Raw genomic sequence first — 25953 nt, 5'->3', positions numbered from 1 at the left:
AAATTGTGAGGCATGTAGAAGAACATAATTTGTTGGACAAAAGTCAACATGGTTTCTGTAAAGGGAAATCATTTCTTACTAATCTATTAGAGTTCTTTGAAGGGGTTAGCAAACATGCAGCCAAGGGGGATCCAGCAGATATAGTATACTTAGATTTTCAGAAAGCCTTTGATAAGGTCCCTCACCAAAGGCTCTTATGTAAATTACATTGCCATGGGATAAGAGGGAAGGTCCTTTCTTGGATTGAGAACTGGTTAAAAGACAGGAAACAAAGGGTAGGAATAAATGGTACATTTTCAGAATGGAGAGGGGTAACTAGTGGTGTACCCCAAGGGTCAGTCCTGGGACCAATCCTTTTCAACTTATTCATAAATGATTTGGAGAAAAGGGTAAGCAGTGAGGTGATAAAGTTTGCGGATGATACCAAACTGTTTAGGATAGTCAAGACAGAAGCAGGCTGTGAGGGACTCCAAAAAGATCTCACCAAACTGATTGGGCAACAAAACGGCAAATTAAATTTAATGTGGATAAGTGTAAAGTAATGCACATCGGGAAAAATAACCCCAACTATACGTACAGTATGATGGGGGCTAATTTAGCTATGACAAATCAGGAAAGAGATCTTGGGAGTTATCGTGATAGTTCTCTCAAAACTTCCACACAGTGTGCAGTGGCGGTCAAAAAGGCAAATAGGATGCTAGGAATTATTAAGAAAGGAATAGAAAATAAGACCCAGAATATCTTACTACCCCTGTATAAAACTATGGTACGCCCACGTCTTGAATATTGTGTACAGATGTGGTTTCCTCACCTCAAAAAAGAAATTTTGGCCTTGGAAAGGGTTCAGAAAAGGGCAACTAAAATGATTAGGGGTTTGGAACGGGTCCCATATGACGAGAGGGACTTTTCAGTTTAGAAAAGAGGAGACTGAGGGGGGATATGATAGAGATATATAAAATCATGAGTGGTGTGGAGAGGGCGAATAAAGAAAAGTTATTTATTAGTTCCCATAATAGAAGAACTAGAGGACACCAAATGAAATTAATGGGTAGCAGGTTTAAAACTAATAAAGGCAGGACCAAGCTCCGTCTACACCATCCCTGACAGATGCCTATCTAACCTCTTCTTAAATATCTCCAGACAGGGAGATTCCACCACCTCCCTTGGCAATTTATTCCAATATTTGACCACCCAGACAGTTAGGAATTTTTTCCTAATGTCCAATCTAAACCTCCCCTGCTGCACTTTAAGCCCATTACTCCTTGTCCTATCCTCAGAAACCAAGAGGAACAAATTTTCTCCTTCCTCCTTGTGACACCCTTTTAGATATTTGAAAACCGCTATCACGTCCCCCCTTAATCTTCTTTTTTCCAAACTAAACAAGCCCAGTTCATGAAGCCTGGCTTCATAGGTCATGTTCTCTAAACCTTTAATCATTCTTGTCGCTCTTCTCTGTACCCTTTCCAATTTCTCCACATCTTTCTTGAATTGTGGCGCCCAGACTGGACACAGTACTCCAGCTGAGGCCTAACTAGTACAGAGTAGAGCGGCAGAATGACTTCACGAGTTTTGCTTACAACACACCTGTTGATACAACCTAGAATCATATTTGCTTTTTTTGCAACAGCATCACACTGTTGACTCATATTCAACTTGTGGTCCACTATGACCCCTAGATCCCTTTCCGCCATGCTCCTTCCTAGACAGTCGCTTCCCATCTTGTATGTATGGAACTGATTGTTCCTTCCTAAGTGGAGCACTTTGCATTTCTCTTTATTAAACCTCATCCTGTTTACCTCTGACCATTTCTCTAACTTGCTAAGGTCATTTTGAATTATGTCCCTATCCTCCAAAGAAGTTGCAACCCCACCCAGTTTGGTATCATCTGCAAACTTAATAAGCGTACTCTCTATCCCAATATCTACATCATTGATGAAGATATTGAACAGTACGGGTCCCAAAAGAGACCCTTGTGGAACTCCTCTTGTTATCCCTTTCCAGCAGGATTTAGCACCGTTAACAACAACTCTCTGACTACGGTTATCCGGCCAATTATGCACTCACCTTATCGTGACCCTATCTAAGTTATATTTGCCTAGTTTATCAATAAGAATATCATGCGAGACCGTATCAAATGCCTTACTAAAGTCTAGGTATATGACATCTACCGCTTCTCCCTTATCCACAAGGCTCGTTATCCTATCAAAGAAAGCTATCAGATTAGTTTGGCATGACTTGTTCTTCACAAACCCATGCTGGCTATTAACTGGTATAGTTAATGCAATACAATTTAAGTGTGTAGACAAGAGCAACATTTACCCTTTAGTCTTCAACCAGTGCATCTACTGTCTAAAACTAAGGCCTAGCCTTCACTAAAGATGTTAAGTTGCATTTATTCAGTTGCATTTCTATCAACTACTTGATTAGTTGGAAAGGGGGGAAACTGCAGAGCCGCAGCAGGGAGCTAATCCTGCTGTGGCTCTGCCTTTTAAATTCAGTAAGGCAGCTGGTACTCTTATTTTTGCGAGGAGTAAGGGAAGCCAATGGGAGCATTTTTTTCCCATTGGCCTCCTGCTTTGGGGACAGAGCCAAGCTCGGTTTAAGGTAAGCTGACTCCAGCTACGTTTTCTACATAACTGGAGTTGCACACCTTAACCTGACCTTCTGGGTCTAGTGTAGACTTGGCCTAAGATCAGATCCTAAATGAAACTAAAAAGCTGTCTTGGTCAGTGGTGACAGAAATCAAAGTTTGGGGGCATCCTAGCTGGGTGTTTACCAAGCTGTCTCTCAAATACAGTCTTTTTTTAAGGTTGTTCTGCAGCCCTCCACAGACACCAAGGAGGAACACACTGGCAGGGAAGAGAGATGCAGGGGGATTTCTACTGCTGGACCAGGCACAGGAGAACCAAACTTCCTCTCTAATCTCCATGCAGGAGGAAGCATGGAAGGGAAGGGAATGATGCTGCCAGACTGGGCAGAGGAGAAGCCCTGCTCTCTTCTGGGGAAGGAAGGATAGTACAATCACATGCACCTCTTGGAGGTGTCTAGAATAAAGGGAGGTTAGTAAGGAATTAATCCAATTATTATTATTTTGGAAATGCTAATTAAAAAACCCCTCTGTCCTGTTCATTTCAAAGTGTGCTCTCCCTCCCGGCCCTTCCTCCTGTGAGCCCAAGGTTGAGAGGCATGGCTTGTGAAAGTGTGAGACGGTACAGCTCACATGTGCAGGCAACAGGGGAAAATCACAATAGTCAGTGAGAACTGTGCTGACTTTGTATAGAGCCTGGAAGCCATTTTAATATTTTCTAAAGTAAGATCTTGTCCTCTCTGACAAGTTAACATGTATGTTGACTCTAACTAGTACTGTCCACTCACAAGAAAACCTTAACTCAAGAGAAGTGATGATTTAAATTCATGTTGGCTGGCCTCAAAAGGGGGATAGGCTAAAACTCAAGTAAGCACGACTTATCAGCTGCTAACTTGACCAACACAGTGTAAAAACAGGTTAGCACCACTTGATGACACTAACTCTCCCGTGCCTTCCCACAATTCTCCATATGTGCCCAGAAAGGACTTCCCACGACTCACCGAAAGAGAACGAATAGAGTACAGGCAGTCCCTGGGTTACGTACAAGATAGGGACTGTAGGTTTGTTTGTAAGTTGAATTTGTATGTAAGTCGGAACTGGCGTCCAGATTCAGCCGCTGTTGAAACTGACCAGCAGCGGCTGAATCGGACACGCCTGGGGCAGAGCAGCTGGGATGCTGCTGGGTTGGTCCTGCAGCGCCGCTCCTCGGTGCTACTGGACCAACCCGGCAGCACCCCAGCTGCTCTGCCCCAGTTGTTCCCAAGACAGCCGCTGCTGAAACTGACCAGCGGCTGACTACAGGAAGCCCAAGGCAGAGCTGCTCTGCCCCGGGCTTCCTGGAATCAGCCGCTGATCCGTTTCAACAGCGGCTGAATCTGGACGCCTGGGACAGAGCAGCTGGGACGCTGCCGGTAGGTCCAGTAGTGCTGAACCTCGGTGCTGTGGGACCAACCCGGCAGCCCCCCAGCTGCTCTACCCCAGGCATCGGCGAGAAAAGCCTTGTCTGCTGGGGGGGGTGGACGCACTAGCTGCGCCCCCCCCCCAGCAGACCAGAGAGACGTGGAGCGGCTTTTCTCGCCACGGAGGACGCGGGCGGCGAGACCGCGGCGCGTCTCGGTGGTCCCGCCGCCCACGTCCTCCGCGGTGAGAAAAGCCACTCGGCGTCTCCCTGGTCTGCTGGGAGGAAGCGCCCCCCGCGCGGCCAGAGGCGGCGACAGTGGGGGAGCCCCCACCCCGGTTTGTAACTAGGGGTCTGACATAAGTCGGACCGACGTAACCCGGGGACTGCCTGTAGTTCTTTCTGCAGTGCAAAGAGCCTTAGGATATGCTTCCAGAAATCTATGCCTCTCACGCGAATAAGTGCAGTGTCCATGTGCTCTGTCTCTGAAGTGTTATTTTGTAGCATGGCTGCTCTCATTCAGGCTAGGCTAACTTGAGAGGAAATTTCTGGAACCAACTCCAGTGAGAACAGACTGCAATGGTATGTCTGTATAGCAATGAGCCACCTGTGGCTGGCCTGTGCCAGCCAGCTTGGGTTCATGGACTTGAGCCAGGGACTATTTTATGGCTGTACAGATTTCTGGGCTTGGGCTAGAGTGTAGGCTCTAAGACCTTATGAGATGGGAGCTTGGGCTCCGTCCCAAGCTTGGAAGTCTACTCTGCAATGAAACAGACTTGCAGTCCGAGCACCCTGCCCCATTGTGTGTGACCTGTGCAATTATATGTGCACAAAAAGAAATGTCCCAACTATTCACTGTTTAAGGTTTTTTTTTTTTTTTTAATAAAATAGTGTTCTTGCAAACTGGGTCTGTATTTTAATGCAGATTAACACATTGTAATATTTTTTTTAATAAAACGTATGATTCAATGAGTCATTTTTAGAGGCTAATGAGCTACTCCTATCTCTAAAAAAATAGATCTATGTGCATGTCAGCACAAATACTGTCTCTCCGTTATGAATGGGAGACATTTTCTAAAAGGTAGCTTCCTACTTTGGATTTCCCCATTATATTCCAGCCCCTTCTCTTCAGCTTCTGCACTCTGACATTTACTACATAATCCAAACAATGGAACACCAAAAATTGACTGCAATGGTGTGCATCTCCAGAATTGGCTAGAGAATTTCTTTTTAAAATCAACCATTTGATTTGTTCTGTGTATTTCATCCATAAAAAACACAATTTGTCACCTCCCTCCCCTTGTTGATATGGTCTTTCAGGACCTTCAACCCAACTGACCCTGATATTTCTCTCATTGTTTCCTGAGACATTAAATTAAATATTTTACCAAGTGGACATCTTGTACAAGATTGTTGTTTTTCTTTGTGCCCCGTGCACCAGTAGTACTAGCTTTATTTTTATTAACAGAGTTATCTTAGAGAACAATTTCTTTTTGTAACACAGAAAAAGGGCAACTGCTATACAAGTACCTTTTCACTTATTTCAAAATAGCATGTCTACACTGCAGGGAAGCCACAAAATTAGTCTTAGGCAGGCTTCTCTAATGTAGACGTGCTATCTTGATTTAGAGCCCCTGGAGGCACCGGGGAGGAATAACTTGGAATGGCCCTGGGCTATTTCGAAATAGCAGCAGTGGAGGTCCACACATGCCTTATTTCAAAATAGCTATTTTGGAATGGGCGTTATTCCTTGTAGAATGAGGTTTACAGATTTCAGAATAAGCCGTCCGTTATTTCAAAATTATTTTGAAATAACGGAATGGCTCTGTAGACACTCGCTTTATTATTTGAAATAATGTTAGGTATCTTGAAATAATGGTGCAGTGTAGATGCACCCCATAACTGCATATGCAAACAGATGCACAAGTGGCCACTTATGTATGTAGCGCTTCACTCACATGCAGACTTAGCTGACTTGCACATTCCTATATGACAGGAGTTTTTTAAGGCAAAGTTATCATAGATATTGGAGACAGAAAAGCACTATTAAGATGTCAACTCCATTCATTTCCTAGGATTTCAAGACTTACTGTACTGTGTCATTGAAACGTGTCCATTTTCTGACAAAACGGGTGGCAGCCAACTGACACAAAACAATCTAAATAGCATTGGAGGGAGGAACAAGTTTGGACAGACAGAGCTGGGTAAATTTTTACATTACAGCACATCTGGTGTGATGTCTGCACAAAGCAGAAAAGGTCAAAATCTTGATCCAGAGAGCCACACACAGCAATGTGGAACTCAGTTTCCCTACCCTGGCAGGGTTAACGACTGAATTCACTCAGCCAGATAGTTCTGTCCATTAGGAGCCTGGTTCTTCCCCTCATATGGCCCCAACAGAGATTATTCTGTTCGGTCATGAGACAAGACAGGACAATTGCTTGTGCTCATTTGATGAATGGATGGGACCAAGTTTGAGGAGTATGATCTAGAGTTTAAAGAGAAGCTAGATAATTTCATGGAGGTTAGGTCCATAAAAGGCTATTAGCCAGGGGATAAAATGGTGTCCTTGGCCTCTGTTTGTCAGAGGCTGGAGAGGGATGGCAGGAGACAAATCGCTTGATCATTGTCTTTGGTCCACCCTCTCTGGGGCACCTGGTGCTGTCCACTGTTGGCAGACAGAATACTGGGCTAGATGGACCTTTGGTCTGACCCAGAACGGCCATTCTTATGTACCAATCAGTCATACCCGAAGAAACCAAATGGAACAAGCCTATATGGTCCTTCACCCCACAGCAGAGGTAAAACTGTCACAGAGGGACTGTGACAAACATCATTACTGGTGTGATGGATGGGAGGGGTACTACCCTTTTATAGATATCCCAGCCATTCAGTTGACTAAATTGCCTCTTAAGGGTTAAACCCAGAGACAGAGGGTCTCCATGAAGTGTTGGCAAGGAGCCATGAAAGCCAATGGGAAGAGAGTGTTAGTATCTGAATTTAAAAAAAGAAACCACAGTGGTTTGCCTGCTTCAGTCTGTGTGTGGCCAGAGGAGAGATACAGAGAGGGTACATCTACACAGCAGCGTTTTTGGAATAACTGACGTTATTACAAAATAAAGTACCCATCCACACAGCAAGCCTTTATTTCGAAATAATTTCAAGATAGAGGACTTCTTACGTGAATTCCTGTAGCCCTCATTTCACAAGGAGTAAAGGAAATCCAAGGAAGAGTGTTCTTCTTTCGACTTTCTGCTGTGTAGACAGCACCAATAGCTGAATTAAGCTATTTTGACTTCAGCTACTCAATTAACGTATCTGAAGTTATGGGTCTTAATTCGACTTTTGTCCTGCAGTGTAGACATGCCCAGATGGACTAAGCCAGAAACCAAACATGGAATTTCCACCAATATCCAGGCCTAGAAAGAACTAAACTTTGTAACAACAGACATGTAAGTGAACAAAGCATGTTTAGTTAGATGTGATTGGTTTTTTAAATATAATTTTTTGGTTTGTGGGATTAATCTGTGCTGATTTATGTACCCCTTATACACCGTAGTTTTTAAATTGAATCCGTTTGATGGTGTGATGGATGGGAGGGGTGTTTTTAATCTGTCTTGTTTCAGTTGCTCTGTAACATCCAGAAACCAAGTATGCTTTACCAGTATGCCTTGTTTTGTTAATATAACCACCTTTTTAAGACTATAATCTGATTCCTATGTTCTAGAAGGCAGGAGGTCCTATGTGCACATGCCTAAGACTGAAGATCAGCTATTGAGAAATTGCAGTTTGTTTTCAAGCTCTCTCCTGAGGGAGGGTTACAGAGTTTGAGGATACCCCACAGAAATAAATTCCCAAATGCGTCTTCCTGGGTTCTCAAAGGGTCATTCGGTGTTGACAGCATACCACCCAAGGGCAGGGAATATGTGACTTTGGTGAGTTTTAAGCAGAAGCCTTTAGAGGCAGGGTATTTTTTTTAAAGTTTCTTGTGGGATAGAGATGTAAAATCTTGTTGAACCAGTTAACCAATTAAATGTTATGTTAACCAGTTAACTGATCAAGCAGGATCCAATGGGCAGGGGGCCATTCCAGCATGGCCGGGATGGAGAAGCCCCCCCGCCTGCAGGCAGGAAATGCCAGCTCTGTGAATCTGCTGCTCTCCGCCCTCTGTGGCTGCCGGCCCCCAGCCCTATGGGGCTTTTGGTTAACTGGTTACCCATTCACATCCCAGTTGCAGGCCCCCACTTTCTGCAGGCCCCCACCTTCTGCACACTAAGAGCCAGAGTGGGGAAAGGCCTTAACAACTCGTAAGTATTTTTTTCTTTTCTGATGCAACCCTTCAGTGCATTTGTTACCTGTCTGCATGAAAGATCTTTTCAATATGTTACTATTCCCTAAGGACGTAGGGAGGCTAAGAGAAGCTTTCCAATAATAATAGTAGAGGAAAAAAGAATTCTCTTTATTCCTCTAATACTTGACAAGTGTTTTCTTTCCCACTCTGAGCCAGAGCTGCCCTCCAAGAACTTTGGAAGGGAAATGAGTTGGCTTGCAGATGCTTTTGTTCCCTAACTAGAGAAATAAATCTGTTTGATTAATACAGAACAGCGACGAAACGAAGAACATTGGTGGAATGTTGACCAGACACAGATGGGTATAAAAGAAATGGATGGTTTGCCCCCCGAGCGGTGCCTTGGGACAAAAGACAGGTGGGGCCAGAAAATGGGAAATGGGGCTAATGCTTGAAAAAGGATTTTGCATGGGTAATGACTGTTCATGATTGTAAATTGTAAGGGGACTGGCTGAAGCTTTCACAGTCACACAGACATTTTCTATAGCGATAAAAGCATGCTCCATCAGAACCCATCTCCAGATGGTCCTGTGTATTTGCTGTGTCAAGGGGAGCATCATTTGAGGCCAGATTGTGCCTCTAAGTCACAGCATGTGACAGGGGGAGGTTTGCAGGCAGTGCACTATCCTGTAGGAAATACCAAGAGATCCCACGTGTTCCAAAAGTCTAACAGTCCTATATTGGTTCCAGCACTGTTGATTCCCACCTACCCACAGCTCCAGCTCTCTTAGGTCTTTTGCTAAGGCTCAAGAAGAACCCATAATACAACTGGGAATGTCTTTGTGGATGCTCCTTGCCACCTCTCTTTCACTTACTCCACTCATACAGAAGCAGTCAAAACTTGGCTCTCAGAATGCTATCCTTGGATTTCAATATACTGCATGAAGATGTTTAGAGCTAGTGTTACATTCAGAGCCAGAATCCATGGTCTAACAAACCAAGTCCATGCTTTAGTTATCTTAAATTATTTGTTTGGAACCAATACCAATTCCCTCCGATGTGTATCTATGGAAATACTTCTGCTTATTACACAGTGGATCTCTTAGTACAGAAGCAAACAAACCATCTGAGAAATAACAACATCTCACCTGAAGGGAGTCCATGGATCTTGTAGAACTATCTGTACATAATGCTGAATACCTCTGCTATCTCTCTGATTAGGAATATAGAGCATTAAGTGGCTAGATAGATTAGAACTAATCATAAGAAAAAAACACCTTTGTTTTCTCAAGCACTAATAACACTAATGGCTTATATCAATATCGTTAATCTCAGATGATCTCAAAGTGCTTTACTAGCCATTATTATTTATTCATTTGCATTATCAATGTGCCTACATGCTCTAGTCATGGGACAAAACCCTACTGCGTTAGACGCTGTACACACACAGAACACAAAGATGATTCTTGCTCCAAGAAACTTACAATCTGCAATATATTTTTAGAGAGTTTGTCACTTTGATCAAGAACTTCTCCTAAATGGTAAGAAAGAAGACAACCAAATTTGGTATGCTGCTTCCTCTTATCATAATGTAAAGCAATGTTAGGGTTTGGTTATGCCAGGAAAATGGGGTGTGCCTGGAATAGTATTGTTTCTCATAAAACCATACACACAAAAAAGAGAAAAAAAAAATCACCAAATCAAGTACAGTCCTCAAAACTGGCGTAACTGAAAAAATGTTGAAAGAGACTGAACCAAGGTGAGCCAGAAACATAGCATGAATCTGGAATAGGATTGTTTCTCAATAAACCTTAAAGAAAAGAGATTAAACAGAGAATTTTGTTGTTTTGATACACCTAAATCAATGCTTAAGGTTCGAAAACTAGAAGACAATGTTATTGGAAACCAAATTGATTATAGCCCTTTTCTGTTAAAATACAGTGAATGATAAGAGTTTATAGGGATGAAAGAATACATGCCATGGAATTCTCATTTTTTTTAAAAAATACTAAAAATAACTTCATAGAAATAACATTATCTTATCCTAAACTTTAGTGTGTGTCTGAGTGAGAGCCAAAGATTAGAGATCAGAAATTGGAGGTGAGAGTCAGAACCGAGTTATCTGGAGTAAGGCAAGGGAGAAACTATTTCAGCCATGGGCAAATGCTTTGAGCATCTACGGAACTGCTGCTACAACTGGGCTTAAGAACACGTCCACTGATTACACCACCTGGTTGGCTGGAAAAACCAGTTAGGCAAATTACTACAGGCCAGGTGTGCTCAGTGGAAAACCCACCCCCAAGAATGACATCCTAACAAAAGCACTAGACCATGAATGGGCCATGCAGACTGAGCTGCTCCTTATGACTAGCTATGGTCACTTCAGGCCAGGTTTGAGGCTCGACGTGAGGACGGAGTGGGGAAGCCTATGATTTACTGCCTGCATTTTGGATAAACAAAAGAGTTCAGTCTCCAGCAGTGGGATCAGCTGGCAATGCGTATGGATCCTGATCTGCCCTATCATAGTGACAGGTTCTTTCCTGTCAGATATAAGACATGCCACCAGAACAGTGTAACGAAGCAAAGGACAACCATTAAACTACGCCTCAGCATTTTTGTATCGGTACCGCTCTATTCCTTCAAGGGCACTGGAACTAAGAAAAGAAAGCACCGGGAAATGGTAGCAAAACTCATTACACTCAGGTTTATGTATAGAGTAGTTGGCAGGTTACCAGCAATATTAATAAATAAAATTCTTTTATATAAAGCATTTTTCATGACAAGGCAGCTTCAAGTGAATAAAGGCAGAATAAAATTAACAATATAATTGAAAAGAAGGGTAATTTCTTCCTGTTAATTTGATTTTTACAAGTTCTCCTATGTCAGCATCAATGATCTATTACTGAGTTTGGAGGATTTTATATATTTTACTTGTTTGAGAGTAATAGTAATAAATAATGTGAAACCAACAAAGCATCCTCCATCAAGCAGCGTACAGATAGGGCATGTTGGTTTAGTTCATTAAAGGCAGAGAATGAAGCAATAAGCAATATACAGGGAAGTGTGGGACAATTTTCCCATTGGCACACATTCTCAGTTGGCTTTTTTTCTGAAGACTAGTTGATCAGATACTAAAATTGTAAGGATCTCTGATTTCTTCTGATCTGAATTTTGGATACAAGTCTAAGCCCACTGAAACCAATGTGAGTGTCTTCACTGACATCAGTAGACTTTGGCTCAGGCTGCCTAGGCCATCATTCAGCAATGGAAACAGACGAGAGAGAGAGAGACAGATAGAGAGACACAGAGAGACAGATCTGAATAGCCAAATGCTGCTGACTTTAAAGGTTGTTTTTATATTTAGTGGACATCTGTTTGAACATAGATGGAGAAAATAGCTAAACAGGAAATGGTTTCCAGTTAGAGATGTTAGGTATCGATTAATTCAATAATTATGTAACCACACAGAATCTTAGCAGTTACACAATTATTCGACAGTCCCCAGAGGGCAGGGCTGGCACCCAGTGTGCTCTAACCCCTCTCCCGGGGAGCCCCGTCACCCCACCCTGCTGTCTCTGATAGAGAGGCAGCAGTGCAGGGTGGCAGCAGCCTCTTTCCGGTGGAGAGCCCGGACCCACTGAGGAGAGAGGCTGCTCTGTGGTAGCATCCCGGTCTACAGGGGGTCCAAGCTCCCCACGGACAGTGGGTGTGTCAGCATCTTGCCTGCCCTCCCCCAGGCTGCTGCCTCCGGGGGAAGGGAGGAGGTGGGCAGCAAGGGGGCAAGCAGCACCACAGGAGCCAATATGCGGAGGAAGCCAGCTTGAAAGCTGGCTTCCCATGTGTACCGGCTCCTGCCTGCCCCCCTCACCCTCCACATTGTTGACCCTCTATCAAGAGGCAGCAGCATGGAGGTGGAGAGGGGGGACAGGTAGGTCTGTGGGATTGGGTGTTTATGGGGAGCCAGCTTAAAAGCAGGCACCAGCTCCTGCCTCCTCCCCCTGTTGCTGCCTCAAATACAGAAGCAGCAAGGGGAGGGGAGTGCTTGTATCGCTTAATCCTATTAACTGCACCCAGCCTTATTGGTTAAATTGTTTTCTCGACTATACTCTAACACAGGGCTACTCAACATGTGGCCCGTTTGTTTGTGGCCAGCAGTGCGGTATCTTTTGAACATGGCCTCCACTGGGAACATGCTCCACAACAGCGAGTCAATATAATGGTCTTCTGTTGATATGTGTTTTAGTAGTTAACTTCCTGGACTGTCATTGCTCATTAAAAGTGATATCATATGGGTGGAAATTGGGTAAACATTGCATTTTATTAATAGCAGAAGAACTGATTTAAACGGGTAATGTGTGTTGTGTAGTCTTGCCTTAATCTTTATACTTATGCCCGTCAGTGTGAAAAAAGCTCTTTGCATATATTTACATGTATAAGCAACCACACGTAAGTTGAGGCCTTTGGCCTGTGCTGCGAGTATCACTGTGGCTCCTGGGGCTTCAAAAGTTCAGTAGCCATGCTCTAACATACTCCTTATTTCCAGTCCCAGGAAAAATAGTCACATTTCTAAAAAAATTCTTATTCGGAATCCAGGACAAAGACATCAAAATCCTATTACTGCATTCAATTATGAAACTGTCATGAACCAAATGTTTGAAAAAATACATCTTAGGTCAATCAAAATATTTCATTTAGATAATTTTTTTTTCAATTTCCACCATTTGTAAGAATAATTTACTTAAATTTCAAAATGAAAAAAGTGTTGCAAAATGAAAATACAGAATGTTTTCTTTCGAAAACATTGAAATCCTTTCAAAATCTTTTTTGATTTTTTTAGCTGAGATTTATCAAGCCAACTCTTATCTGCAAAAAGATTCAGTTTCAACAGTCTTTTTCTGATGAAAAATTGTCACAAAATTCCCAACCATCTCTAACTCTGCTGTCTCCGACTCAGCCAACTTACTATTCTACCAAGATAAAGCTGTGTTCAAGACTGTTCCATATCCTTAGACTAAGACAGCTCCACACATTTCCATATTTTAACAGGTATCTACTCTCCCTTTATCTTGTGCCTAGACCCTAATAATGAGATAAGGGAAGAAAAACAGAGATGAGATTGGCTCAAAGAGGGCATGAGGGATTTACCTTACATGATTTGAGCCACTACAAAGTTGCATCAAAACAAGTAAAAGTGTTTGTCAGCCTTTAAAGGAACAATTTTCCAGTGGATAAAATGGCATTTGAGGAGCTTATGTAGTTAAAGTCTCCTTTAGAACTAGAGCTGGGTCTTCAGTACTGAGGACCATTGATCTTAGCTATACAGCTTCAGCTATGTGAATAACTAGCTGAAGTTGATGTACTTAGATATACATACCATGGTGTCTTCACTTCAGTAAATTGACAGCTGATGCTCTCCCACTGACTCTGCCTATGCTTCTCATTCTGGTGGAGTACTGGAGTTGACAGGAGAGCACTCAGTGGTTGATTTATCATGTCTATACTAGACATGACAAATTGACTCCCACTGGACAGATCAAAGGGTAGTGTAGGCAAGCCCTGAGAGTTCACTTCAGGAGAGTATTGTCATCCCCAAGGACTGTGAAAGTGGAGGCATTTCCCTTATTCATGGTCATCATCTGGGCTTCTAGGACTGAGAACAGTTTCAATCACAAGGGGGATAATACAGACTGCAATATCTAGGGAGTCCCAATTGACTACAGGTTGTACCTCTGAAAACCAGCACTCTCTGGTCCAGCAATATCTGTGGTCCTAATGGACCACAGAGCCTAGGAGCCTACGGGCAGGAGGGTCAGTTGAGGCCAGGGGCAATATGGTGGGCAGCCCTTGGCAGCCTGCAGCAAGCAGGGCTGGAGCCCTGCAGCAGCACTCAGGGGCATGGAGCCAGGGCCAGAGCCCAGTGGCAGCCCATAGCAGCAGCACCCAAGGAGCACAAGGCCAGGACCAGAGCCCTGCAGCAGCCCCCAGGAGCATGGGGCCAGAGCCCCACAACAGCCTATTGAAAGGGAGGTAAGGGCTGGAGCCCTAAGGTGGCCTCCAGGAGTGTGGGGCTGGAGTTGGAGCCCCGCAGTAGCCAGCTACAAGCAAGGTCAAGGCTAGAGTCATGTGGCAGCCACTAGGAGTGTGGGCAGGAGCTGGTGACTGGGCTGCCCAGGGAACTGGCAGAGGGAGTGGGCTTGGGGGCTGCAGACAGGGGACCTCTCCTGGTCCAGCAAATTATCTTGTTCATGACTGGTCAGGTCTTGATTGTACAGGACCAGGGAGGTCCAACCTGTACTAGAATTGGGTGCTGCTCTGGAAATTTTAATTGCCTGGACTAGCATCAGAGGATGTAGGAAAAGAATAATTTGTACTTGGTCCAACTCTCATTGAAGTCAATGATTCCCAGTGATTTCAATGATTTTTTGATCAGGCCAGTTCTCCTATGTTCCTGACTATTCTATAAAGACTGTTGGCCAGTTTTAATTTTGAGCAGAGATATTTGGTTAATAAATGACAATCAGGAAACCTGCAATGTTGCTTACAGAATTCAGGTAACATATGAGAAATTACAGGGATATTTTAAAGAATTTTTTAAATCATTCTGAAATCGTCCTAGTCTGAGTATCTATTTTTGCCTGCGCCATTTGAAGAGAGTAAACACATCTGAGGCATGCATTCATTTTCTGAAAGTACTTTGCAATGCATTATTTAATTCTGAAAAAAGATGATGTTACTGCAATCAGAGTCATATATTAACAACAGAGGGTATGAAGCCTAAAAGGAAATTAGTCAGCAAAACTTGGTAATAAAAAGAAAAGGCACCACTGATAATCAACAAGAGTATTAAGAAATAATTTGTAATGCTAAGATTACACAGTAAATCTGGTGCTGCTAATTATACTAATGTATTTAATTGTATATAGGGCCACTGAACTGAGTCAACATGATTTGGGAAACAAGGAAATGGACAAAAATCAGAAAAAATTATCCCCATTCACAGTGTAGAAGGTGTGGATCAATGATATAGCCACTGGTGGTCTTTATAGGCTTCATTGGATGGATGGATGGATGGATAATAGAGCACTGCAAGGAACAAGAAAAAACCTGCAAAAAACAAGCACCATTTGACACGGGTACCTTAACAATTGCAATGTAACTTCTAAACAGAAAGTGTTTGCGAAAAGCAGATGAGAGTTTGATGTGAGAGATTTGATCATCACGACAAATTTCTGATCTCATAAGGAAACAGAAACATATTCAGGAAACCTGGTGGTAATGGTAAATAAAGCTGTGTAGCGTCTTTAACAAAAAATAAACACAAAACCAGGAATTGGCCCCAAACTGACATTCTGGCTGTTGCCACAAAGCACTTTAGCCATCTCCAAATTATCTAGGACCAGACTCAGAAAACCAAGGAAGTCAAAAGGAGTCTTCTCACTTAAGTTCAAGACTTTGGAACAGACCCCTAATCACTAAATAAGATATGTAGTTATAATTCTTATTTAAATACCAAGGAGTTGTTCACAATTTCATTATTTTTTTTCAGTTCCAAATTTTATCTTTAGATTTTGTCAGTGACAGTTGCCCCTGCATTTGTCAGCCTCTCTAACAAAAACTGTATTAATTCCTACTTTGCCAACCAATCTCTTGGATTAAACAAACAAGCAAAGGGTAGGAACTGGATGGCTCAAGGAACTGATAATGGGGCTATCTAAAATTTTCACCTGTCAGTTTTTGGTGGAACTCAGTTTTGCAAAATTCCACACTCATATTCAAGCAGAGTGACCAATCTATTTTCATGGGTAAGCAAAATAACATTTTTTCACATCTTTTTTTCTGCTAAGACTGGGAGAGCAGAATTGTTCCTTCTCTGACCAAACTTCACAAGAGCTTCACAAAGTTCATTTAAATGTGACCCAGTAGAGTAGTGACCGAACAAAAATTCTCTCTCTAAAGAGTGTTGGAAAGACTGCGAATGTAGGCCAGTTAGGCCTGCTGGAGGGGTTCCTCTGCCTCCGGGTCAGTGAGCGGCCACGCCACCCCACTGTAGTGGGCGCTTAAAATAAATCTCAAAGTCAGTAGTTCACAACAGTTCACTAAATGCGACCTTGGTTCAGGGCGGGGCAAGAGGCAAACAGTTCAGGACCCAGCTTTGCTTCAGGGCGGGCGATAGGCAAGGAATTCAGGCGCCCTAGCCCTGGTGCAGGGCGGGGAGCGAACAAACCCACAGTTTGAAACAGCATTTCATAAGGCCCAACCTTGGTTCAGGCGGGGCAATAAACCCTTAGGCAGAGAGGCCCTGGCCTTGGTTCAGGAAGTAACGGTTTAGCAGTTTAAAAGCCCTAGACCTAGGTCAGGGAGGGCAGCCAACAAGCAACCAGTTTAGAAGCAGCAAACACACTGAGTCTCCGACACCTTGGCCTTGGGTCAGAGCAGGGCAGCAAATAAACCCAACAATAACAACAGTTTTGTCTCCCGGTTAAGGAGGGGTGAAGGCAGCTCTCCAGCGTGGCGGAGGGGGGAGACTGCCACCCAATAGGTGGGTGGCGGGGGGGACGCAGGTCCGCCCACACCATTGCATCCCGGCCCAGGGCCCTAGAAGCAGCAGAGCAGAAACACGCAGGCCTGAGGCCTTTAACAGCCCTCGCTACTCCCTGGGCCACTTCCTTTCTCCCCCTCAGCAGGTACCTGGGATTTCTGGCAGGTCACTCGGGGAGTCAAGGAGAGTCTCATCCAGCTGGGGTCGAGGTGGTCCAAGACAGTCCTCAGCCGCTTGCAGGTCCAGCCGTCTCAGTCGGTGCTCTGACAATAGCAGGAGACGACGTTCTGGCTGATCCTCTGTTGGGCTGGTCCTCGGGGCCAGGCCCAGGGCAGTCCAAGGCCAGTCTTTGGGTCCGTGCAGGTCTGGTGGCCCCAAACAGTTCCTGGATACAGGCCAGTGCAGGAGTTCAGGCAGGCCCTCTAAGTCGGCCCGGGCCTTGGCCTCCTAGGCAGGGAGCTCTGAACAGGCCTCTGGTTCCTCCGGAGGCTAGGCCCAGACTGAACTCCCAGGCTGGGCTTTTATAGCCCTGGCTATGCCTCCTGGCTTCTGGTCAGGTGACTAGGAGGGGCTAGGTTGTGTCCAAAATGGCTGCAAGAGGGGTTCCTCCCACTCACGGATCCGGAGGAGATGCATGGAAGGGCCGGGGCCTTCTACGCCAGTTTGTTCTTCCCAGATCCAACCGAAGCCAACGCCTGCAGGATGCTTTGGACCAAACACCCAACGGTCAGTGCAGGCAACCGAGACCAGCTAATGCTGCCTCTCACTCTGGCCGAGTTCTTGGAAGCCCTCTGTCTTATGCCCACCAACAAAACCCCAGGCATGGACAGGCTGACCGTGGAGTTCTACTGCGTGTTTTGGAAAGTCTTCGGCCCAGACCTCAACACTGTCTGGGCCGAGTCCTTGGAGAGCGGGATCCTCCCTCTGTCATGCAGGTGAGCCATACTCGCCTTGCTACCGAAGAAGGGGGACCGCCGTGACCTTCGGAACTGGGGTCCCCTCTCGCTCCTCAGCACAGACTACAAAGTCATAGCAAAAGCCATCTTGCTGCAGTTGCAGTTCGTGCTGGAAGACGTAATCCATCCCAACCAGACCTACACCGTCCCAGGCCATGGCATCTTTGATAATTTGTACTTGGTCTGGGACCTCTTGGAGCTTAGGTGTAGGGACAGTCTGTCGTTCGCCCTTCTGTCCCTGGACCAGGAGAAGGCGTTCAACAGGGTGGACCACGGGTATCTCCTGGGCACCGTGCAGGCCTTCAGCTTTGGGCCCTGTTTTGTGGGGTTTCTCCGGGTGCTATATGCCCTTGTGGAGTGTTTGGTCATCTCAACTGGACCCTGACTGAGCCAGTCAGCTTCAGGCAGGGAGTACGTCAGGGGTGTCTGCTGTCAGGCCAGCTGTACACTCTTGCAATTGAGCCCTTCCTCTGTCTTCTCCGTCGGAGGTTGACAGGTTTGGTGCTTAGAGCCGGAGTTGTGGCTGGTCCTGTAGGCGTACCCAGATGATGTGCTCCTTGTGGTCCAGGACCCGAGTGACATGGAGCGGTGGAGGCCTGCCAAGCAGCCTACTTGGCAGCCTCTTCTGCCCAGCTGAACTGGGTCAAGAGCTCTGGCCTGGTGATCGGGGACAGATAGCAGGCAGGCTCCCTCCCACCAGCGCTTCAGGCCATCAGTGGAGTGCAGATCCTCTGCTCTATCTGGGTGTCTTTCTATCCACCACTCATCCTTCTCTGCCAGAGAACTGGCAAGGTTTGAAGGCCGGGGGGGGGTGAGCGGCTGCGGACATGGACAGGACTGCTCCAGTGTCTCTCCTTGCGTAGGAGGGTGCTGGTGCTGAACCAACTAGTCCTCTTCATTTCTGGCACTGGATCAACACCCTGAGCCTGCAGGGGTGTTACGTCTTCTGCTGGAGGATGGAGGCCAGGGCCTGGTCTGCATGCGCAGCCAGATCCAGACCTTCTGTCTCCAGGCCCTGCAGAGACTCGTGTATAGTGCAGATAGTCCGGTGTGGAGCACTTTGGCGCACACCTTTCTCTGCCACTTCCCAGGGCTCCGATACAACTGGCAACTCTTTTTTATTCACCCGAGGGGTCTTCTGTGAGACCTCTCAGAGCTGCCAGAGTTCTACCAGGAACTCCTCCAGACCTGGAAGCTGTTCTCAGCGACCAGGTCCATTGTGACCACCGAGGGAGCAGACCTCCTCGCAGAGCCCCTGCTCCACAATTGGTACGCTGGAGGCTGATCCTGGCAGAAACCACCAAGGTCAGAAACTCTCCTGGACTACGACAGGGGGGACTGGGTGGATCCCCAAATGCTCGCTCCGTGCATGGGGCTCTCCAACCCCCAAGCCCTCCTGCACATACTTCAGGAGGTGAAGGTAGCTTTGTTGCAGCCCGCTCTCCATTTCCTGCAACAAGCCCTGCAGGAGGGCATGCCCCGCCCCCCTCACTGCAAGCCCTCTGGCCCTTTTTCTTGGGCCCCTGTTCTGTAGGCCTCCCCAGCTTCCCCACCCCAGGACTCCCAGCTGGCTGCCAGATTTACAGCAGGTCTGTTTGTGAACCATGCCCAGAGACCATCTGTAAACATTCATGCTCCACACATTACACTTCCTCACCCTCGTGTCCCACCCCGACACCAAGTGGAGGGACTACTTAAGATCTACTGAGGGTGGGGAACCCTGATGGGCCAGTGTGTACTCCATCCCCATCAGGGACCTCAGTTGGCGGCTCCTTCACGGAGCCATGAGCACTGGTGTGTACCTGGCATGATTCACCCCCATCCCAGATACCTGCCCTTTTTGCAGCATGAGAGAAAACCTGGCACAAGCATATCTGGAATGGGCCAGGTTGCAGCCCCTATTCTGGCTCCTCCAGAACCTCTTACTGGGTACGTCTAAACTACATGGCTCCGTTGACGGAGCCATGTAGATTTGTTTGTCGGCTCAGCGCGGCAGCCATGTAAATTTAAATGAAGCCACGATCATTTAAATCGCGGCTTCATTTGACTTTGCCTATGTGTCTAATCTATATGCCTCTGACGACAGAGGAATGTAGTCTAGACACAGCCACTGAGGTTCCGGCTGCACTTTTCCCCACACCTTTTTATTTATGCACAACCCATCCGTGGCCTCACAAAGTCACGAGACCTCCTCGTCAACCTCTTCCTGGCCCTAGCGAAAGCTGCTATTTATAACACCAGGAGGAGGATGCTAGATGAGGGGGTTCTCTGCGACTGTGGGGCCTATTTCCATTTCTCCCTAGTTTCACCTGTCCGGGCAGAGTTCCTCTGGGTGGCGTCCACTGGCTCCACTGACAGCTCTGAGGAGCAGTGGGCGCTATCCAAGGTTCTCTGCACGGTGTCCCCATCCGGCTCCCTTGTTTGATCCGCTGACCCGCACACCCTGACCGTGTTTTTCATTATTTGTCCCCTAGAATCAGTTGATCCCTAGGTCCAGTTGTCCTTCCCGCAAGGCTGGGGAAGGGGCTTTTAGAAGTGACACCTGCCCACCCCACAGTTGACTAAATCAGTGTTCTTAATTATGTCACCAAAGAGTAAACGTATAACCACCCTCATCACATTTGGCACAAATCAACAATTTCACTAGTGGAGTGAAAAGCTAAATGGGTCTTATGAGATTATTACCTTTTCTGAACAGAACTTGTACTCCGCTGCACGATACTGATCCAACTGTGTTCTGTGGTTAAATGTAGGACTTTGAGCTCCAATGGTGTCACCTGGCCCCTTTGGTGAACCAATATAATTCACATGCAACATTTTTTTAAGAGGGAAAAAAGAATCACACTGGTGTCATGCACAGGCTTCTGAATTTTCCAAGTGCTGTCTCCAATAAAGCACAATTAGATAGTGATGGATCCAGGACACAAATTATGGATGTGAACTTCTTCAAAGTTCCAGGGTGACTGAAACTAAGATTTTTATTTGTGCTCCTCTCTAAGTCAGATGAACAAGATAATTACACTGTACCTCTTCCCCGGCACATCATAATTTCTTTCTACAATATATCGTAATTGAGCAGTTGGCTCTGCACAGTATCTGGCTATGTTGAAGCAGTCTGCGTCATCTGATGTTACTCATCCTGTCTGTGAGCTCCTTCTGGCCTCCTGATGCTGCCCACACTGTTCCCCAGAGGAAATGATCACAGAGAGAAACATCAGCTCCACTCTGCACATGTACGACATTAATCACTGCTGACTAGTACTGCTAATGAAGAACTCCCTATCTCTCTCCCTTTTATATTTAACCAAATGTGTGCCTTGCTAGAGAATCACACTAATCCCAAAGTAAACCCTACTAGTACAAAACAAAACAAAATAAAACAAAAAAACCCCATACTTATTTACCGGGGCGTCTTTGCAAGAGCCAGAAGTTGAAAAAAAAGTCCAATGTTTTTAAAATAGGATGAAACTCCCCTTTCACCATAGCCCTCTTTTAAAATGTTATCAGCCAGTTGTAGTGTAATTCTGCTCAGAACGTGCTTCACCAAATTCTACTACAGCAAATTCTTTATCACCAAGTGGTTTCCACCTAGTGGGAAGGGAATCTGATTAGGAAAACTTTTCCCATTGCTACTCAGCATAATAATGTTCCTTCATCTCATATGTCCTGATCCAGAATTGAGACTAATCACATGTTTAACATTCATGATGAGCTTTGTTAGGTCTTTGTTGAATCAGGGCCGCTGTCTCCACTACTGTTCTCTTAGGCTATGGTTACACTGCCATTTTTTTGTGGAAGAGGATATGCAAATGGTGCTCTCATTTGCATATCTTCTTCCGATTCTTTTTGCGGAAGAGGTTTTGCCGATAAAAAACCCCATGTAGAAGGGGCCATATGTCGGAAAACCCATTTTTTACAAGATCCTGTAAACCTTGATTTTTGAGGAATAAGGGATCTTGTGAAAGAGGGTTTTTTTCCGACAAATGGCCCCGACCACATGGGGCTTTTTATTGGCAAAACCTCTTCTGCAAAAGAATCGAAAGAAGTTATGCAAATGAGAGCACCATTTGCATATCCTCTTCCGCAAAAAAAACGGCAGTGTAGCCATAGCCTTACTGACCTGAATGCTTTTCACAGCAGAGTTAACTTAAGTTCTCTACACTTGGGTTAATTCCTCTCCAATAAGAGCAGCCACACTATAAAGTAATACTGGCGCTGTACTGATGAGAGCGCTAACAGCACAAACCGATCATGTTCTCAAGTGACTCTAACTCAGGTCATGGCCTCTACCCTTGATGGGCCAGCCAATCAGAGTGAAAAGAATCATTACTTGAGTGAAGGGTATATGTGTTATCAGCAAGTTGTAATGTGAGGTGTGAGAGGCATGCACTGAATGCAAGTACTTTCCCCTCACTCCTTCACAATATGGGGAATAGGATGAAAAGCAAGCCACGTCCTGGAGCACACAGCTGCTACCCCTCTACCCCCTCCTGAAACTTCGCCCTTGAGCCTAACTATAAACCTGCCCAGAAGGCTTGGATTTACAAACATTAAAAGACAACATTGCTTATTTATTTTGGATAATTAATAAACATAAAAGTGGCTGATATTAACCTTGAATGGAAAAACTGGTTTTAATGAACCCCATAAAAACTATTATCGATGGAAGCTTCATAAAGCTCCCTACTGACTTCAACTAAAGGCTATAGCTTTTATCAATATCGTCAACAATTAATATTGATTAATAAAGGTAAACCGAGTCATTGCATTATGTTCCTATACACATTTCATGCCCTCTGAAACAGTTCTCCCATAAATTTGAGGTTTCTCAAAATAGCCTACTTGATAGCTTTGGATATAAAAGTCCAGTTGCCAAAAAAGAAAACCCAACAACCTTCATATTTTTAGACCAAATTTTTAAATTTACCTCAAACAGGCTTCCATTTTAGCCACTGCCACATTAGAGACACAAGTAATTTGCTTATGAAAATATTACACATTTTTATTTGAACAAACAAGAGGCAGAATGTACAGGCACAGAACCCAGTTGTTTCATTTTAGGCCTGTAGACAGCATGCTAATGAGAGTGATCTGGTAGATATGTAGATGGACATATGACTGTAAATCCTATCAATTCTGGCACTGAAATAACAATTTCACATATATATGATTTGCATATGCAAAATTGCATTGTGGAAGCCTGGATCCATTTAAAAAAGATGTTTTACTGGAAAACACTCCAGAAAGCTATTGTAGTCCCTCTACTGTTTGTTGAAAAAAGCTAACAGCTCACTGGTTTGCTTTTCTAAGGCCAGGTCTACACTAAAGGGAAAAGTCAAACTAAGGTACATTAATTGTGTAGCTGGAGTTGATGTACCTTAATTTGAGTTTCCCTCACCACAGCAGAAGGGCAACGGGAGTGCTCACATGAGTACTGACCACCGACAGGAGCACTCTCTGAGTTCAATTTAGCAAGTCTTTACTAGACCTACTAAATCAAACTCCAGAAGATTGACTGCAGCAGCATCAATCTTCACCCTTGTGAAGACGTGGCCTTAGTGGGCATGAATACAAGAGAAAACTAAAGGACAGGCTCACACCTGCTCAAATATCATGACGAGGAATGCAGTATAGGACTAGACTTCAAGAGCATGAAGTAGGGATGCAAGGGTTTAGTTTTGTTTATTAAAAAGTACCTAATAGGATGTGCAAGGCCAAGATCCAATAAGTCATACAAAAGTTCCATAGGTCACTTAGCAAAACACTGGACAATAAAACCCAAGGCTAGAACTAAAACTGCAGATTTTGCCACTTCTTTGAAAAAGCTTGCCTGCCCTAATGGGTGTGACCCTGCTGAGAATGCAGCACTTAAAAAAAAGTACTCACTTATCAAACCGTTCCTCTTTCCCATTAACAAAGGACTGTTTATCTTTGAACCTTGTCCAACATATATCATTAGCACTTAACGAAACCTTAATAGACCTCAGCAGTATTTTGTTGGAATTAAGTAGAAAACGATGTGGGTGGTGTACACCTCACCATGTCATGGCTTCCCAAGTAAAAATCATCCTAATTTGTCACCTCAGTACTGTGTCAGGATGCATAAAGAGAACAAACAGTACAGTAACTTCATGACAGCCTTCTTCACTGAGCCCAGGCTCTGGAGTGGCAAGGAGTCAGCAACTATATTAAGATGTGGCAATTAAATTAAAGTGCAGTGTGGACACTAGGGTCAAACCACAGCTGTATACAAATTCTCTCTCCTTCCCATTATAGACTAGCAGAACTGCTGACCAAAAAGCTCCCACACCAGCCAAGCTCGCAGGAGTCTCTGTGGCTGGGGAGAGAAGGCTACAAAGATTTAAAAAAAATTGATGACCTTCAGCTTTGAGTTCCAACAAAGGAAAGGTCTCTACAAATATTTCATAGTTACTTCCATCAGGGAGTAGCCAGCCTATTTACATAAACCACACAGTTACTGTCAAGGAACCAGACAGGAAGGGAGGAAAACTATCTGCACAAAAATCTGCACATGAGATAAGGATGAAGGGAAGAGAGATTTCAATACTTTTTGTCGGAAGCCATCCTTTGAAGAGCAGATAGGGTATGACAACCACTTATGATCTCCAGTTCTGTGGTGAATAAGTAGGAGCTCCTCCAGCAGTTCACTAATGAATATTTTGAACACTATTGCAAAACACCATACCATGGAAAGGGCCGTCCTAGGATTTATGGGGCACTGCTATTCAGCTGGTGCCCCTATTCCCAATGGCAGCTGGGGGGAGTGCGAACGACAGTTTTCTAAAGATGTGGTTTATAAACTTCACCAACACACTACCGAAATATTTTTAAAACAAATTTTAAAACTAAGGCCCTGATGACTGACATGGTAAGTTCAGAAACTGACACAGGCTAGCAAATGCCTGTTAAATGGCTTTCACAGGTTCAGTGTTCTGCTAATAGCTCTGGCAGGCTTTTTCCTTTTCAAGTTAACTAGATCCTCTCCAGAGGAAGCAGAGCTACCGAACAGCAATAGGAAGAAGCAGATGGGTGGACATTAAGACCCAGTGATGCCCCAAATCTTCAGGTGCCCTAGGCAACTGTGTATTCTGCCTACAGGTAAGGATGGCTCTGACCATGGAGCGATTAAGAACATTGTCCTCCATTCTCCTAGTCAGATCAAAACTCAAAGCAGATTGAAATTGGACTACGAAGAAAGCCATTTGTGAAGGACTATCTGGAGTTGTCACTTACCAGTTTCAGTGTTTTCGTGTTCCGTATCGGTGAGTGTGAGGTTGGAGTTGGCTCGGCTCGAGAGACAGGAGCTGCGGCCTGACTTAGTATTGCGCCCCCAGAGCCTCACCGGGTGCTCTGGCGACATGACGGCATCTGCCTCAGTGTCAGCATCTGAGCCAGCGCTGATGGAGTAGCCGCAGTGAGGCAGCCCGATATCGGTCCTGTATAAAGTCCCATGGGTGGGCGTCACGTCATCAAGGCCCAGCTCTCGCAAAGAGAAGTTGGCTCCTAGGAGAGAACACAGCATTGTAGTTTTTAATCAAACCAGAATATTTCTTCTGTCCAGCATTTGAATGATTAACAAATAAAGCAGAGGGTATAGATTTGTAAGAACAAGTTAGACTGACCCATCAGGGATGGTCTAGATCAGGGGAAGGCAAACAACAGCACACAGGCTACGTTTGGTCCGTTGGACCTTTCATCTGCTCCTTGAGTTCCCGATGGGGAGCAAGGTTGAGAAATTGCCCTGCTCTGCCTGCCGCTTTAGCGAAGAAGTGTGGTTGTGGGCTTGTTGACTCACCCCTCGAGCTCAGGAATGAGGTCAAGGACTCACCCTGCTCTATATACCATTCCCCGGTGGAACATCAGGTTGCAGGCCAGAGGTGGTTGCAGCACAGGAATGCCCATTTTTGGGGGAGGGCTCCCCAACTGGCTGGGGTCGCTGGGCCTGCCCCTTTGTCCCAGTAGTTAGTCTGCCACTAGAAGGAGGTCAGGCCAATGAGCATTTTTGGCCCACCAGATAATTTGCCTAGTCAGATGTGGCCCTGAGGCCAAAAAGTTTGCCCATCCCTGGTCTAGATAATCCTTAGTCCTGCCTCAGGGCAGGGGTATAAAATGGATGAGCTACTGATGTCCCTTCTGGCCCTACATTTCTGATTGTATAATCAA

At 45.1% G+C, this 25953-nt stretch overlaps 1 protein-coding gene across 8 annotated transcripts in view; it reads right to left on the bottom strand.

The window, feature by feature from the left end:
• TENM4 (teneurin transmembrane protein 4) overlaps positions 1 to 25953 on the bottom strand; it is an 858468-nt gene that overhangs the window by 469455 nt on the left and 363060 nt on the right. For all 8 annotated transcript variants that reach the window (XM_075919469.1, XM_075919465.1, XM_075919468.1 and 5 more), the window contains one exon: positions 25024 to 25293. In XM_075919469.1, the coding sequence (XP_075775584.1) occupies positions 25024 to 25293 (270 nt within the window). The remainder of the gene's footprint in view (positions 1 to 25023; positions 25294 to 25953) is intronic.

Source organism: Pelodiscus sinensis, chromosome 1 (genome assembly GCF_049634645.1).
Source record: "Pelodiscus sinensis isolate JC-2024 chromosome 1, ASM4963464v1, whole genome shotgun sequence".
Lineage (NCBI taxonomy): Eukaryota > Metazoa > Chordata > Testudines > Trionychidae > Pelodiscus > Pelodiscus sinensis.
The sequence above is the reverse complement of the archived record's forward strand: the minus strand, read 5'-3'. Positions and strand labels throughout refer to the sequence as shown.